This window comes from Pundamilia nyererei, unplaced genomic scaffold (genome assembly GCF_000239375.1).
Source record: "Pundamilia nyererei isolate P.nyererei 1_Seehausen unplaced genomic scaffold, PunNye1.0 scaffold00143, whole genome shotgun sequence".
Taxonomy (NCBI): domain Eukaryota; kingdom Metazoa; phylum Chordata; class Actinopteri; order Cichliformes; family Cichlidae; genus Pundamilia; species Pundamilia nyererei.
Genome location: NW_005187544.1, coordinates 1,179,988 through 1,197,621, shown reverse-complemented (window position 1 = coordinate 1,197,621; position 17,634 = coordinate 1,179,988). Strand labels below are relative to the sequence as shown.

At 39.7% G+C, this 17,634-nt stretch overlaps 1 protein-coding gene across 1 annotated transcript in view; it reads right to left on the bottom strand.

Moving 5' to 3' along the window:
• Positions 1 to 17,634, bottom strand: part of LOC102194467 (protein kinase C-binding protein NELL1) — a 304,806-nt gene that overhangs the window by 11,588 nt on the left and 275,584 nt on the right. Inside the window, exons 16-17 of the mRNA XM_005744402.1 lie at positions 12,894 to 13,034; positions 4,250 to 4,443 (exon numbers count right to left, since the gene is read on the bottom strand). Coding sequence (XP_005744459.1) covers positions 4,250 to 4,443; positions 12,894 to 13,034 — 335 coding nt within the window. The remainder of the gene's footprint in view (positions 1 to 4,249; positions 4,444 to 12,893; positions 13,035 to 17,634) is intronic.

The following is a 17,634-nucleotide window of genomic DNA, read 5'->3' as shown; positions in this document are numbered from 1 at the left end:
GCTTTTGAGCCTATACAGCTTGGAGTAAGACAACATGCATGAAGAGGATGATGTGGACAAAATACTCATTTGCCTAATAATTCTGCACTCCCTGTATTCTTGGGCAAGATACTAACCTTAAATTGCTCTCCGATGCATCCATCGGAGTATGAATGTGGGTGCGAATGTTAGTTAGAAAGCACTAAGAAAATGTGCTTGCGTGAATGCGTGTGAATGCACAAGTTGTGTAAAGCGCTTTGAGTGCGCAGAAGAGTAGAAAAGCACTATAAAAGAACCAGTCCATTTACCATCTTTCTAATTTGTGGCTTTTTCAGTCTGTTATTTCTGATATGTTCATCTTTAATTTCCCTCTCTTTTCCCTCTCTTTTCACCGACTACACTAACTTTGTGGCTCCCCTACAGTCACAAGCGATTCTCATTGCTGGTCCCAAGACACCAGATCACTGGTTGCTTACATTCAGTGAGCATCCCATATCAAACTTCCCTTCAACACCCCTTCAACAGCTGGAATAAAAACCAACGTACCTGTGGCGTTGAATTCTTTCACATTTGCAGCTGCTGATTGCACAATTGCAAGCATTTGGTTTTGGTTAGGTTTTCTGGCTCTGAATGTAAGATTTGTTAATTTGATGGTTTATCACAGTTAATCGCTACCAGACAAAGAGACTTCAAAATGATCACCAGAGTGATTCTATTTCAGAAACATAAACAGGTAAAAACAGAGGCTTCAGTCCTGACAGTTCATCACTGCTTTTGCTACTTGTTCAGGTTCTGGCCGCTGGGCTGGGGTTGGCATGCACTCAACTATAAAATCACTCGGGGTCCTTGGCTAGCTTTCTGTTAGCATGCTGTCTGTGCAGATACTTGCAAAGACCTGCAGTTGTGTTAGCATTAATCAGGTAGTTCTCTTTTAAACATTCGTTAGCTGTCTCGCCATTCCAAGCCAGCTATACCAAGCTTCCCTAACATGGCAGACTGCTGCCCAGCTGCCCAGAATTCCACCCCCGCGGTAGGAAAATCTCAGGTTCAGATACACATGACGCTTGTGTGATGTGCAACACGCCTAAGCGGCTGTTTCCAAACCGGGTTCATGCGAACACTGCACTCGCTTTACCCTGAAAAGCCTTTGTCAAAGGCTAGCCCACCAGGCTAGCCTGTCGAAGAAGAACTCAATGCTGTCTCCAGTCGTTGCACCAATGGAGCACATTGAGTCGGCCACGCAAGGCACCAGGACATTGTCCTCCTGCTGGTGGACAATGCCGAGGTCAGCTGCGAAAGCTATGTTGTCCTTTTCCCCCAAGGCTAACAATGAGCCACACCGTGAATTCTCTAAGGGAGCATCAGAACATCTCATTTCGGACAAGGATGATAACATTTTCTTTGGCCCCTCTCGTTGGAATTCTGCAACACAAGGGGCCGATTGTGAGAACCTTTGCACACAGTCCCGTGGCATGGAGCTAAATAGCTCCATGCCGCGGGACTTTTACAACGTTAAATAACGTTGTAAAACTGGAAGCTGAAAAGCTGGCAATCCCATGGCCCACTCCACCATTTTCTTCCTCCAAACACGAACTGAAATCAGTTGATTGCAACAGAAGGAAAAAAAAACATATTTGCCTGATGTTTAATTTTCTTTCTATCCCCTACGTGTGCACATAACTGAAGAACCCTTGCAATGCAAATTATAATGTGATTACAGTAACGTAATCCCTTGTAATGCATTAATCCCAACACTGGCTGCATTATCTCAAACATTTAACTAATTTCCAACTTGACGCTAATTTGAAACGTAATGAAACATCATAACTTATAAGTACCAGGGAAAGTTTACCCAAAGTTTTTAACGGGGCAGAAATTTGATATCCTAGTGGCAAACTTTAAAATACATAAGCCGATAAAGCATCGTTGAAACAACTGCTCTTAGCTGGTATTTCAGGCCAAATAACTCTCTGTCTGATTTAGATTAATCTCACACTCCGATGCTATCTTCAAAAAGAAACACCTGATCAATATCCCACTTTCCTGCTGCAACAGTGCACCATCTCACTCTGGCTCCCGAGCACATAAAAGAGTCATTAAGATGCCAAAAATATTTGTCACACTGTAATGCAGGCTAATCATAAACAGATGGGAGAAGAGCGTGGGGATTTTTTTGTATGAACGATCAGAAATGTTTCATACTTTGTGTTTGTGTCATAACTTGGCATACATTAGCCAAATTAATCTACACACTTACATGTGTGCTAAATACTACTACTAAAAGGTTTTTTAGATGTGTAGAAGGCACAATGTGTGGATGTTAAAGAGAATTTTTAAGTCTTATTTTTATAGTTTTGCCCATCCTTCTTATCAGTTGTTATAACACTGTAGCCACTAAGTTTATTGTTGATATCTCCACCTTTACAGCTTTGCTAATCTTTGTCGAAATCCTCTAAACAACTCCATTGGAATCATATCAAACTGCCGGTAACAATGTAGCTTTGTTCCCAGATCTCAGCTTTTACTTAAGTATATTGTTGTTTTGTTACAAATAAAGGTTCTTTCAGACAGTGAATGATTACTGCTGGAATCAGCAGGATGCAACTTTGGCACAGGAACTCCTGGCTACTTCCTGTCCTACGAGCCTATAAAACACAGACTGCTGCTGTCAAACTACTGCTCTGCATGCTGTTAAACAGAGCAGGTTATAGTGTGGAATAGAGGAATTAAGCATAGAGATATAATTAATATATGCCTTGCCTACTGTTGTAAAATAATGAACCTTGTTTATAGATCCAGATGAGTAACAGTAACAGACTTGATCCTGATATTGCAAGCCTCTGTTATTGATCTGTCTGGCCTCTGCTGGCAAAGTTTTTATCATTCATTGAACCTCAGATACAGTAAAATTTCTCCAGGAGGTCAGAGACAAGATTATGGATCTCCAGCTGCATTGTTGTAAAGAGTGAGAGAGAGAAGCTGAAAAAGTTTAGCTGTGAGGAGCACAGTTGTGGTAGAAATATCCATAGTAAAAACAATGGAAGCACAGGAAACTGTGCGATAGGATCAGGCCAGCAAAAATTGCAAAACTAATTCACTGAAATTAAGAAAGAGGTTAAACTAATGGAAGAGGAGATTTTTCTGCGTTCCCTACTAACCCAACTCCACTTTCAGCGTTTACTGTTCGAGTTCACTGAACAGACAGTGCACATGTTACTCATGTTGTGATTTATTTTCAGTATTGTATTGCTTCCAGGTTTATAAAGCCAGCTGCATTTCCAGTGCTCCTGTATTTTCTGGAATATCAAATGTATTTTATAGAATTACAATTTATTAAATTGATGAAATTTCATGGAAAATGACTGTCATGTCAATGATTTGATAAGTATGTGATGATAAGTGTAATTTTGTATTATTCGATTAGTAATTGTGGAATTCCACAATTACTAATTGTGGGACCAATAATATTTACATTATACATGTTTTCCTTAAGCAGTATTACTGAAAGGCACAGCATACATTTTCACTGGCATGCAGATGATACCCAGCTTTATCTATCCATGAATCCAGATGACACACACCAATTAGCTAAACAGAAGGAATGTCTTATATACATAAAAACATAAAAAATTAGAAACATCCTGTCTCAGAGTGATGCTGAAAACTAGTTCATGCATTTATCACATCTAGGCTGAACTGCTGTAATTCATTATTATTATTATTATTATTATTATTATTGTTGTTGTTGTTGTTGTTGTTGTTGTTGTTGTCTTTAAAGTGTCCTATAAAGCATTCAGTTCCAAATTGCAGCAGTGAGAGTACTGACACGGACTAGAAAGAGAGAGCATATTTCTCCCATATTAGCCTCTCTTCATCAGCTACCTATTAAATCAAGAATCAAATTTAAAATCAATCTAGTCTGGGAGTCATTTCTCTATTATTATAGGGTTTTTACCTTCCAATATAAAGCTCCTTGAGGTGTAAGGATTTGGCACTGTATAAATAAAAATTGAACTGCATTGAGTTGAATGTCAAACTATTGACTGGTGCTCACATGGTTTTATTTTATTTTTTTACTGTCCTTGGATGACCAAAAAGCTATGATCCACCCATAATACACCTGGTCATAATAAAAACTCATTCATGGGAGGTCAGAGACAAGATTATGGATCACTTTCAGGTCCTGGTTGAAGTTCAAAAAAAAATTCCACTGTTAACAACAGTATTTCTTATTGCAATAAATGTGTATGCACGTGATCATGTTCTATACCTTGCAGGAGCATACAGCACAGCGATCAAAGCTGGGTTTCCAATCTTCTCCATTGCGTCTCATTCCTTCTTCCTGTGGGCAGTCACCACTGCAGCCTGGACCAGATGTGCACACACAGTCATAGCCTCCTGGGAGGTTCACACACACACTGTCATTCCAGCAGGTGTGTGTCTGCAAACTGCACTCGTCAATGTCTGGAAAACAGAGAGTAATCCATAGTAAATAAATGACGGTCTTCTGTTTAAAGTTAGTTCTGTAAATGTAATTGTGTGACTAACAGTAAGGGTCAATAAAAGATCAATGGAAGAGAAAGAAACTGAGATCATTAAGTCATAAAACCAGTTAGGGACGGGGTGTGTTTGACTGAATTTACCAACGTCAGACGTTTTTGTTCGTGTTTCACTTTGCAAGGATGGACCTCATCACACCACAGATCTAAATATGACAATGTTTGTGAGAAGGCGCAACAGTTTGGATAATGAAACCAGTGAAGTTCCCAATACACAAATGCCACCACCTCATTCATTTATTATATTTATTTCTCTGAAAGTGCAATTAAAGGCAGTTCTCTGTCTGAACTCTCAACGGTAATGATAATGAGGTAAACTTGATCTAAAATCACAGGGATTATCTTGTTGATAAATCTGATTTCAAAGTATGCTAGTATTTACAGGTCTTCCATTCTTATTCAGTGAATATCCAAGTTTTTCCCCCCCCTCACACATGAATCTTTATATTTCTGATTCTCTTTATTTTAGACTATCACACTCCTCTCGTGGGATGGTGTAATATTCCTTTTTCTTTGACTTTTCTAACAGGACCATCTGCATACAAAAACAATATTATTTTGCTCTCTAATTATTTTTAAGATATATGACAAAGGGCATATTTTGCTTCTAATCAAAATGCACTGTGCAAACTCTACTACTTTGCTTGTCTAAATTATAAATTTGCAGCCTTTCTTCATGCCTGACACCTGTTAGTAGAAGCACGAGTACAAATTAATTATAATGAATGGATTATGTTCAAGATTAACCTTTTCCCCCCCCCGAAGAACAATCGTGTTCTTTTATCCGGTCCTTGATACCAAATGAAGCACATGTATTACAACACAAAATGCACTATTTTGCACATCTACACATGGGAATGTTTACCGTGTGGGGGATGTGGTGTACATGCACGCTCGATTTTTTCCCCCGCACATTATTGTGGATTCTGGAAAATATCTAATGTGACATTTATGATGTTTACAAATCTTTATTTTAACTCCCAAGTGCAGTCACTCCATCAAATTACAGCATTTAGTTATTTTAGTGGCAGCAACTGAATTGACAAGTTGCTGGCATCAGGCAGATTATACTTTGCATACATACTGGAATCATAGCTTTAGCCACTTCGTTTATATTCTCTTAGCCGATTTAGCCGAATCATCAAAGGATCTGCTCAGTCAGCTTCTTTCCCACTTTTACCCACTAGAGATCAAACAAACTAATCATAACAGAGAGAGCGGATGGCATTTTTCTCTGCTTTTCTTTATCAGCATGGCACAGGAAGGAAGGTCTGCCCATAACTATTACCAAGCCCTATAATTTAACTCACTTTATGCCCACTAAATGTGAAGTAATCGGAGAAAAAAGGAAAAAAACAATTTTCTTTTAACAGCAGTTTGTTTTTTTCCTCTTCCCTGCTAGCGCCTGCTGCCTGAAGTCATCAATCACATTCATTCGGTACTGGCCGCATGCTAGCAGTGTTACATGAACAAATTGCAAAAGCAGAAAAAAAAAATTGAAACTACATTATAAATAGTTAAATTCCTGATTTACTATATACTGAAGCATTGTACTCCCACTGGGAGGAAAATAGTCAACAGGTCAATTTACATTCGACTCAGGGTGAGTGATGACCGTCAGCACGGTTAAGAAGACTGATTTCCACATCACCATGTTTCCTTGCTGATTCTTACTGTTCACATTTCCATCAGATGATTTTTGGACATGCCAGACTGAGCTCTGCATGATAACACTGCCTCAGCTTTGTTTTTTAATTTGTATACAGTACTGTGAAAAGTACTTGCCCCTTTGCTAATCTTATTTTTTTTATTGTTTTGTTATCTTTTGTCACCTGTGTAGGTTTCAGATCATTAAACGTATTGTAATATTAGACAAAGATAACACAGGTAAACACAAAAAACAGTTTTTAAATGATTATTTTATTTTTTGAGAGAAAAAAGCTATCCAAACATACCTGGAACCTATCTGAAAACAAAAGCCACAAGAAAGAGACTGGGCAAAAACGGCACCCCTGGGAGAGTAAAAACCACTGCTGACCAAAAAGAGCACAAAAGCTTGTCTCCTATTTGCTAAAAAAAAAAAAAAACACACCTTGATTCCCAAATACTAGTTCCAAATAAAGGTTTTTGGAACTTTTTGTAAAGTTTGGCTCCTGTCACATCTGGCATAAACTAACAACTAACACATCTTTAGAGTGGGGTACTCCGGCCTCAAATCCAATTGATGCATCAGTGGTGTTATCATACACAACATCCAACATTTCCCTATGTGACAGCTAGGGCTCAGAAGGTAGAGCAGGTTGTCTACCAATTGGAAGGGCAGCAATTTGAACTTCAGTGTCCTTGAGTGAGATCCCAAACCCCAAATTGTGCCTGAATGTGATAATCAGAAAATACTTAAAGGCATAGACCAAAGTACTGTATGAATGCGGCTTGTAGTAAAAAAGTGGTTTAAATGCTCAACTACAGTAGAACAAACATTTCTATAAGTACCAGTCCACTTAATGTACAAATTCTTACATCTTACTTGCTTTACTTTAACTATTTTCTGGTCTATAAAACCATTTTTTTTGTTCTGTCTCAATAGTAACCATCTGACTATGACTTTTCCTCACAAAAAGAAAGGTGGTTTCTATTCCATATCCAGAACTGTGTGCTTGAGATGACCACCATAGCAATATTTGCCCCCACTGACATCACAAGAGTAGAAAAAACTGTGTAAAACTAAGCATTTAGAAAATCTCAAGTTTTTCTTTTGCTTCATAGGAATTACATGTACAGAAAATGTAAGAAAGAAAATGTCGCCACGTGAATATTTCACGTGGCTCAATAGAGCCATGTCTTAATGAGGCCTTTAACTATTCCCATTTCCCCCAAATCAATAACAGACATGGTTCAAAAAAGAAGGCATGTGCACAGTTTTAGACATGTCTTTAATAACAAGAATGGGGAGTTTTTAAAGCACAGATATTAAGAAGCTGACTGCAGTAAAGATCCCTTTATTGAGCTATAGCTTTGTGCATACTCTCAAAAGTACAGTTAGATGGTAAAGTGTCTCTCTCTCTCTCCTTGCCTACAAATGGTCCTAAGCCAGGTTCTGCCAGAGGTTTCTTCCTTTTAAAAGGGAGTTTTTCCTTCCCACTGTTTGCAAGGGCTTGCTCATAGGGGATTTTCTGATTGTTGGGGTTTTTCTGTATTATTGTAAGGTTTTTACTTTACAGTATAATGCACCTTGAGGCAACTGTTGCTGTAATTTGGCATTGTATAAATAAAATTACATTGAATTGAATTGAAAAGGTGTTTGTAGTGAGTGCCAGAGTGCATCTTAAATAACACAGCTGATCAGGGGCAGCTGTAAAGTTTGTACTGCTTTATGAATTGTGAGTGAAAAACACAGCCAAACAAATGTAAGGCGATTTATTGCTACCTCAATCAGTGCTTACAAGCTAATATTAACTTGCTATAAGAGTGTAATGTTATCAAAGGACACACTAAAGCAACAGAAACACATGACTTGTACCTTTGGAGTGTTACACTGACATTTTTAGCACCTCTGGCACAAGTTGCTCAGACTGTTAACACCATGCAACATATATTTATGTTACTGCTGGTGGAAAATGATGAGTGGTACCCAGCGGGCAGACCTGCTTTGTGTGGATACATGAATCTTCGCCAGTGCCTGTTGCCAAATCATCCCCAACAATGGTGACACTGCTTAATGTATAGCGCTCTAATTGGTTGCAGTATCAAGTTTGCACGATACAGAGAGATAGAGATCAGGAAGCGGCGCAGTCGGGAATTTATTGTGCCAGCAACAGACTATTTGCATACGCTAAATGAAATCCCCATCAGCCAGTCAGACACACTGTACCTCTGCTGGTGGAGGATTAATGCTCTTCATGCTACATTCGCCACATTCAGCCACAAGCTGCTGCTCACAGATGAAGCCTGCTCTCACATGTGGCCTACGAAAGACGACTAAATACAAAAAGCCCTTTAGAGTAACCATCTGAGCACAGCCAATCACATGTAGAACTTACACTCGCAGTTAAATGTGCTGTTACACATGAAAGCACTAATCCTGTGTATGTACATGATAACACACATTTACAACAAGCGTACAAATTACTAAATCCCACTGACAGATGCTGGTAATTATAGAGCATCTGAAAGCTTGGGTATTTTAGTATTTACACTATTTTTCTTTGGTATGTCTCCAGGCAGTCCATATGGAAAAGGTCACGTACACCACAGAGAGAGGGAAAATGATGCAGAAACCCTGTCTTGCAGGGAGACAGTGCGAGTTTATGCGGTATTATCCTCATCTTTATTCACAATCTGTTTATTAAAGCCACCTGTCTCCCCCTAAAGCATTAGGCGTAATGAACGACTGTCAAAACGCAGCCCATGCAGCTTTCAGTCACAGCCTCACCACAGCAGAGTTGCGTGGCACAATGCAACACTATACAGTGTTTTGCCTGGGGCATCGCGACGTGGTGTAGCCAAGCCAACACACAGAACTAAGAATGCAGTGAAATCTATCGTGAGAAAACACAATATGACACAGAGAGGAAGGCAGACTATGCAGATGTGTTTGAAGCGCCTGTGTGACAGCTGATTAATGGCCCTCTCACACCCAAACTGAGGCAGAGTGCACTTAGTGGCTTCACAAATAAAACACTCTTGTAGATCCATGTGTCACACAGCAGGATGCCCTCAGAGCAGCTGAGTCATTTGCTCTACGTTCAAAAACAGAAATTAATGCCAACGTTACAACAAAACACTTATTTATAAAAATAAAAAAAGTGACACGTCCTTTTCATACAAGCCATTTTCACAGGGCACACATCCACAAACACTGTATGATTCCCTAATTTCCTTTTTTGCCAAAACACAGAATATTTCCGACTGATTACCACTTGAGTTATTTTTGCCACCACATAACCGTAGAATATCAGAATTAGCACAGGTCCACCGCTGGCGACCTGTGTTTCTCACAGATGAGAGCAGGTTCACCCTGAGCACATGTGACAGACATGAAAGGGTTGCACCATTTTTTCCATCAAACAATGTAGCATCCTTTTGTTCCTATCACATTACTCAATCCATGTCAGTTTAGATATCATGAGTGTTTGTTCCCCCCATTGAGCTCTGAAGTGTTTTCCAAGAGTTCCATTTTTCTGAGTCCTACTCCCACCTCCTTAACCCAATATCAGTAAAAGGACAGGATTTGGCATTTTATGCATAGATCTCAGTGGCTAGTGAAAAGAAAAACAAAAAACAAGTGAATGAGAAGCTATCCACATAAAAGCAGTTCTGTGTACGAAAATATGAGAGCAATCATATCTCATAGATTTTCATTTAAGGAGGGTGCTGGTTCATCAAAAGTCTTTGAAGTTTTCCATCTCCACACTGTTGCTCCCACAAACCTTTATTGTTAATCTGTGGGATATTCTGTAAAAAAATAATGACGAGGAGTAACTTGCACAGGGTGAAACACCCTGTGCGGTGGTGACATGCTCTTGGCAAACACAGAGCCAACGACGTGGTTAACTGACTAGTACTGCTGCTCCCTGCTTCGAGCTAACTTTCTTATTACAAAATGCTACTTTATGTTCGGTTGACTCATGAAGGGCTGTTGGAGGGATATTGTGGAAGGGGGAAAATCCTGTTAAAATGTCATTTGTACTTATTTCCCCTGCCGGCTTCCAGCCTAATACTGTAAATTGGGCGGAGAAAAGGTGGCGGATATACTATCTCTCCAACATGCACTCAAATGCATCCGACATGTACCATCCACATTTATGAAGCCTAGAGAGCAACACAAGTGCTTTCACTAATCACACCACTGCATACACCAAATTCCCAGTCATAAAGCCTCAGAACACAAGAAAGTTAACATCCAGTTAGACTTGCTTGAAGACTCATGACTGAATGTGCACATCAGAGTAACTAAAGACCATTAGATGAAGGTAATCAACCATATTTATGCATCTTATTATCATAAAGACATCTCATTACACAGTGTTTTCTTGTTGTGCCACTAGACACTTGATCAAATAAGTACTACTTACAAGAAAGTACAAGAAGTACAAGAAAAATTATGACACCAAAAAAAGCAGTGCACTTAGGGAAGGAGCTTTGTGGAATGTGTTGAAATTAAGAATCAGAGTGGAGAAGTGGATTATATTGCAAGAAGGATTTTCTACAGCAGTTCCTGATGCTTTATTCACAACAACCATCACGACCACAGCAGCTGATGTAAGCTCTCTGCAGCTGCCAATATCCACGTAGAACCAAGCCACCATCATTTCAGAGCTGCAAGATTATATGGGCTGTATTTTTGATAGCAAGCAGATAGCTGTAGTCATTTTTTCCTTTAATATTACCACTGAGGGAAATAACACTTTCACTCCACTGTCTAAATACCTGGCAAAAGTATACAAAACTGCAAAAACCTGAAAAACTGGATTTGAGATATTTCAAGTTTTTATTTGTATTTTGGAGACCAACATAAATGATATTTGTAGTAGGTGGTTGTGCTGACCTGTAAGTCACTGTGCATGAAACGATTTAATCACTAATTGAATGAGCAAATATGACATCATAATGGCAAAACATTTGTAGTGTGGCAATATGAGGTGGGTGTTCAGTCTGTGTGTTAATGTGATGCAAAGCTGTTGTTGGTTAAAGTCTGACATTTCTGGTACATCTCTCTTATCGCTTTCCTTCAGAACTGAGTTGAAGTGAAACTCACTCTCTTGGAAGAGAATCTACTGAAATCGTGCCTCTCTTCTTCAAGTAAATAAATCAAACCAGACTGCTGATGTTGCAATATGATTTAAAGGTTAAATCAAGGCAAAAGCATTTCACTCAGCCAAACGATCCTGTTCGCTACACCTATTACACTCTGCAATGGTGCATGGGCAAAAAAAAAAAAGCAAAGCAATGGCTTGAATTTCTTGAGAATTTTTTATCTGAGCTTCTGTTCTTGTAAAGGAAGAATGTGGGAAATAAACATAAAATGAGGCACTGATGTCACAGGATCGGGAATCAGCGAGCAGCTACTGTTTACTCAAGTTCTGTTGCTATTAACAAATGTGATCTTAATCAAATTAAACATTAGCTACATTATATTGCCAAAAGTCTTCAGTCAGTCATCCAAATCATTGAATTTATGTGTTCCAGTCCCTTCCATGGGCACAGGTGTATAAAATTAAGCAACTAGGCATGCAGACTGCTTCTAAAAACATGTGTGAAAGAATTGGTCCCTCACAATTCCAGTGTGGTATTGTGATAGGATGCCTCATCTGATAGATGAGGTACTTATCTGACTGCACTGTGTAAAATCTAAAGTTTGGTGATGGGGGGGGGGGGGGATTGTGGTAGGTTTCTTTTTTAAGTAGTTGTTCTCAGCCCCTCCCAGTGAAAAGAACTCTTAATGCTTCAGCATACCAAGATATTTTTGACAACATCCCCAAACAGGACAGTTTGGGGATGGCCCTGTCCTGTTCTAACATGTGCACAAAGGAAGCTCCATAAAGACACAGATGACCAAGTTTGGTGTGGAAGAACTTGACTGGCCTGCACAGAGTCCTGTCCTCAACCCAACAGAAAACCTTTGGGATAAATTAAAGCAGAGACTGTGAGCCAGGCCTTCTCGTCCAACATCAGTGACTGACCTCATAAATCTGCTTCTGGAAGAACGGTCAAAAATTCCCATAAAGACACTCCTAAACCTCCTAAACCCTATGGATTAAGAATGGAATGTCAGTCAAGTCATATACATATGAAGGCAGATGAGCAAATACTTTTGGCAATGTAGTGTAAATCTGCTAAACACTAGCTCAAAGCAACCTTCTACATGAAATAGCCTCACAGTAACCTATGTAACCAAAGTGTGAGTCACACCCGACCACTCAAAATTTAGGAATAATAAACTTTTGTTTTTGTTCAGCCATGGGAAAAGCAAATAGCACAAAAAAAATGCCAATACTGTTCCTTGTTATTGGCTGGCGAAATTCCCCCAACACAAAAACTATAACAATGGCACAAGGCCGACATGTGTTCCCATGAATAGCTTACACCAAGCGGTCGGATCTCGAGCTCTAAAGGTGACAAGACCTTTAATTAGACTGGTTGTCCCACAGAGGGCATGTTAAATCAAACACAAATGTGCTAAACCAATACACAACATCGCATTCTGTGCTTAGGTTTAGAGATGGAAGCTAGACAGTAACAGTATAATTAGACAGAGAAAAAGAGACGAGTCTACAGCTGCTAGGTGGCGGGCACACAGAAGCTGAGGAGGTGATGTTTCCAGTAGTGATAAGTTTCAATTCAGTGTATGCTCACCGATGCAGGAGCTCCCGTCGAGCAGGTAGGATCCATTGTCATGGAAACCACTTCTGCATTCACAGTGGTACCAGCCAGGCAGGTTGACACAGCGGGAGTGGTTGTGGCACTCAATCAGGCCCTCTGAACACTCGTCAATATCTGAGGACACGAACACACGCAGCAACATCACTGTCAGTCAAAACATTTTCCTGGCAACAAGCGCAAACCTGAAACTTCAGCTCATTTTGTGTCATTTGATGTTCTGCCTGTTCTTTGATCTGCAGCGGTTCAGCCAATCAGAACAAAACCACTGCCGCGACAGCAGAGCTGGGTCAGCGGATGCCCACATTAGACAGCCAAACACATCTCCAGCTTGTCTGCCGCAGCAGGGATCAAAGTCTCTTAGAAATCACACCATTTGGCTGCAGAGTTGTTTCCAGTAGCGCACTTTTTTCCCCCCCTTTCTATTTCTTCTCCTTGCTCATTCACACTTTGTCTCTGGTGTGCAGCATGCATACAGAGGCTCACCCCAGAGGTGTTAGGTCTTTGCACCTTCCTGGGAGAGTACATCTCTCTGATCCATTATTTATGGTGTGAGCACTGCACTGTAAAAATTAACAACCTAAATATCTTCCCAAGTCCAGCAGTGATATACAGTTGACTCGAGGAGGTACACACTATGTGACAACTCAAATGATTTACCAGTACATGACGATAATTACAGTTGGCAATATTTCTTGAAAAAAGAGAAACATATCTTTAGAAAAGAACCTGAGGCCCTGCGTGTGGGGGAGCCGGGGACTGAGCAGCAGCTCTACTTCCTTAGCAACCGCTGCGTCACCTACATGTGCAAGTAAACTGAGTGAAAATGCTGGGGATCCAAAACTAAGTTGCCTGTGTAGTGCATGTGTCAGAAAAGTGGCTTGCAATAGAAGTAAGTGGCAAATATACAGTGCTTCATCTTGCAGCTCTTGCTTGACTGTAAACTTGGATTTTGTTTCTTGCATGTCAATGTATCAGTGCAGCTCCATGCATGACTTGTTGGTGTAGGGTAATATGATCAAAATAAGTCAATAGCCACACTTTCTGAAATCTGCTGGGCTTTGTCTTGTTCAGCCTGATAGTGTTGCAGATTAAGCCTGTGATTAAGGGGAAGCGCAAAGTGCAAACAGTTTTGCTCCATATAAGAGTGCCAGTGACAGGGCAGGGCAATCCATTGTTCATGTATGTGCTAAAACCGAGATACAGCAATTTTGTCATATTTTAAGCTTCTATAGAAATCATATTAACAAAGGTGTGTGAACCTTTTTAACAGGATGGCTTGGATGAAGAAATATCATGAAAAATATTGTGTTCAATTTGTTAGGCCTCCAGATCGTTCCATAATACATTGCACCAATCAGGCATACCATTATGACCACTGACGGGAACTGAATAACTAATTATCTCTTGGCTGCTTTTAGTGGGTGGGATATTTTAGGGATCACGTAAACATTTAGTCCTCAGAGTTGATGTGTTAGAACCAGGAAAAATGGGCATGTGTAAGGATTCGAGTGAGTTTGACTAGGGAAAAATTGTAATGTTTAGCCAAATTGTAGATGGCTAAACTGCAGCTCTTGTCGGAATGTTGCCATCTGCAGTGGATCTATCTGCCTGACACAGTTACACTGTGAAGTGACATCTATGATGATTTTTGTTATAGCATCGTTGACTTCAGTATGCTGAAATGCCACCAATCCCACCGTGCTTAAGGTTAATAGTTAACATGCTGTAACAAGAAAAACGGTATTAAAAAAAATTGATTTGGTATTTGAACAACGGTCATGTTTGCACTGCTCCAGCCCTGTTGTGAAAGTACACACCTTGCCCAGGACTTTAAACCACACACATATTTACTGGTGTATAAACACAAGGAGAGCTCAACACTGTAGCCTGATGCACTGTAGGTAATAAGACGTGACAGCTGCTGGGAGGGTTGCCCTCTGCCCGCCTCTCAGGTCAAAGATCTGGTCAAAGTTACACCAAAAGATTCCCTCTCTGACATCTCACTTAAACAACCCAATATTAGAAGTGACTGGTGGCTGAGAGAAGCAGACTCCTCCAAAGAAAGAGCAGCACTGTGCAAGTACACGAGGGGGCATATGTTCAATGACTGTGTGTTGTCAAAACTAGGTAACTGCTTCATAATTATGCACATTGTTTTTGGATCCACAGGGGAATTTTTAAAAGAATGTTGTAACCCATATCAACTACTCCCTGTCACATGACCCACGTCAGCTGATTTGAGGTCCCTCTTCTGATTGGCTCCTTTCACGTCGCGGCAACTCTGAAAACCGGCTGTGGAGGGATACTTCCGGGTTCGACTCCTGCTGTGGCTGTGAGCTTATGGCATTTAGAGCGGTATTGGAAAACAAAGCGTTTTCTCTCCTCAATTCATCTTTAAACTTTAAACTCAGCGGTCAGGTTTTTTTCCCCCTTTGAATTTGATCTTCTTCATATTGAAGTGGCGAGCCGGTAGGACCATCCTTTGTTTTCCCCTCTTTTCCCCCACTTAGCCGTCTTTGGATTACGGACATATTTCCCCCTTGTATGAAGCTGGACCCTAAGGAGGAATACCTTAAAAGTGAACTTTAAAAAGAAAAGGACCAAAAAAAGGACTCTTAGCAAAAGGACTCTTGCACAGAAAAATCACAGCACTGATTTATTATTTAATTGTGGACATTTACGTTGTGTGTTGTGTTAATTATTTTGTTCCATTTCCCCTTTCCCCTATTTATTCAATATATTTTTGGTACAAGACATTGCAGTTTTTGGTCTCATCATTCACACCATCTAGGCTCCATAAAGAACTATTTCTTCTGCGCGTCAGTCAGTAAATTCATCCATTGCCATAAACTAGTCCTTTAAATAACTTAGCGTTACAATGTCATATTTTTATTTACTGTAGACAGATATAGTTTAAGACCTGGCTTTGGTTAGTCAGAGTATAATCATTTGTCCAGATTTGTATTGTTTCCATAAAAAGCCATAAAAAACAAAGTCCACGCAGAGCCACCCAAGCACTCAAATCATTTGTTTATACACACAGCCACACTGATTAAAACAGACAGTTAATTTTCAAATTAAAGGCCCTTGGAAAAAACACTGGAAAGAAAGTGTGAATTAGCATCACAGAAAGATTTGAAATCCATTGATGCTTAATACTCACATATATAGTTTAGAACTCAGTATTCTGTATCATTAATACTGGACCTCATGGAATAGCCTTTTTTGTTTTGCATCAGTAAACATGCTTATCTTCGTAATGGAAAAGGATTTGAAAAGATAATGCCCTCTATGAAAAATCTAGAGTACACAAATAACAGGCAAGAGTGCTGTCTGCTTTCTTAATAACAGTAATCCAGCATTGCTTACCAACATATTGCTCCATAATTGATGACAAAGGACGTATTCCAAAATGTCTTTCCACGCAACAAAAAATACTTCCGGTTACACTGTGAGTCATGTGAAGTCTTTTTTATTCTATCTTTGGCTAGAAATGCTCCCAATTCCCGTAGTTATTGTCTATTTAAATTTAAAAATGCATTTGAATAACAAAAAGCTCATTTTCTTCACAAGGTTACAAACAAATATGATACCTAACTGTGTTTTTTCATCTTGGTTTGGATCTTAGAAACATGTCAGTCTCAAACAGTATTATGCCACCTAGTTTGAATTTCTCTGCAGGGTAAGTATTTATACAGATATTGATTGTATGGTTTAAGAATGATGTATTTTAGGACAGCACAGCAACAACACAGACATGGTAACTGGGGGCCAGTCAGTTGAATTTTCATGACATTAGTCATCTTGTCCAGTACAAGCAATAAAGTCCTACATAGACATAGACAGAAAGAAAGTCCATATGGTGCAAGAAAAGTAGTTTGTACATCGTTAGGACATAGTTTGTACTTGAAATTTGGTAATGCAATGAATGCTTGTGAGTTACACATCAACAGTGACAGAAACTGCTTTAGTGGATGTTGTGGTTTGCTCTGTTCCCTGCACTTGATTTTATAATAAACACACTGTTTAGGTTATGTAATTATCATGGTTAAAAGAAACACCTTGAATCAGTGAATGCATCGCTGTCCAAAGTTGTTGACCTTCCCATCAACCCTCACCTCCTCCCAACATGGATTTTGTAAAGTATCATCTATGACGTTCACTGGCTATGGCTATAAAGTTTAAATTTAACTCAGTATTTCATTTGGAATCCAAAGTGCTGCAGCACACAGGGAGCACAGTCAGAAGTGACACAGAAGAAAGTGTCACTTCTGACTGTGCTGCATCAGTGAGCTATGCACTGAATAGGTCAGTGATTTTCAATGGGCAGACCACAATCTGGTAGTGGTCGTTGCAGGCTACAGGGCAAAGATGTTATTTGACAAAAGCTGACATCAGTTGCTAGAAGAGGAAGAAAAGTCTGAAAAAGTTTCTTAAATATTCTGCACTGATAGCAATGTTGCTAGGAGAAATGATGGTATGCGAAAGAGTGCAAATAAGCAGATTCTTTAAAGGCTGACTGATTGCTTTGGTACAGTATGCAGTGTAGTTTGGACACTAAAGCAATACTCGTCATCCATCTATTCTATTCACAGATCAGCCACAACAACAAACCACCTGCACTGTATAGTGGAGCGATCCCATTTATGTCACCAAAGCAGCCCAGATACATTAGATTGTCTTGTAGTTTCTAGCACTGGAGCACTGGGAGAGA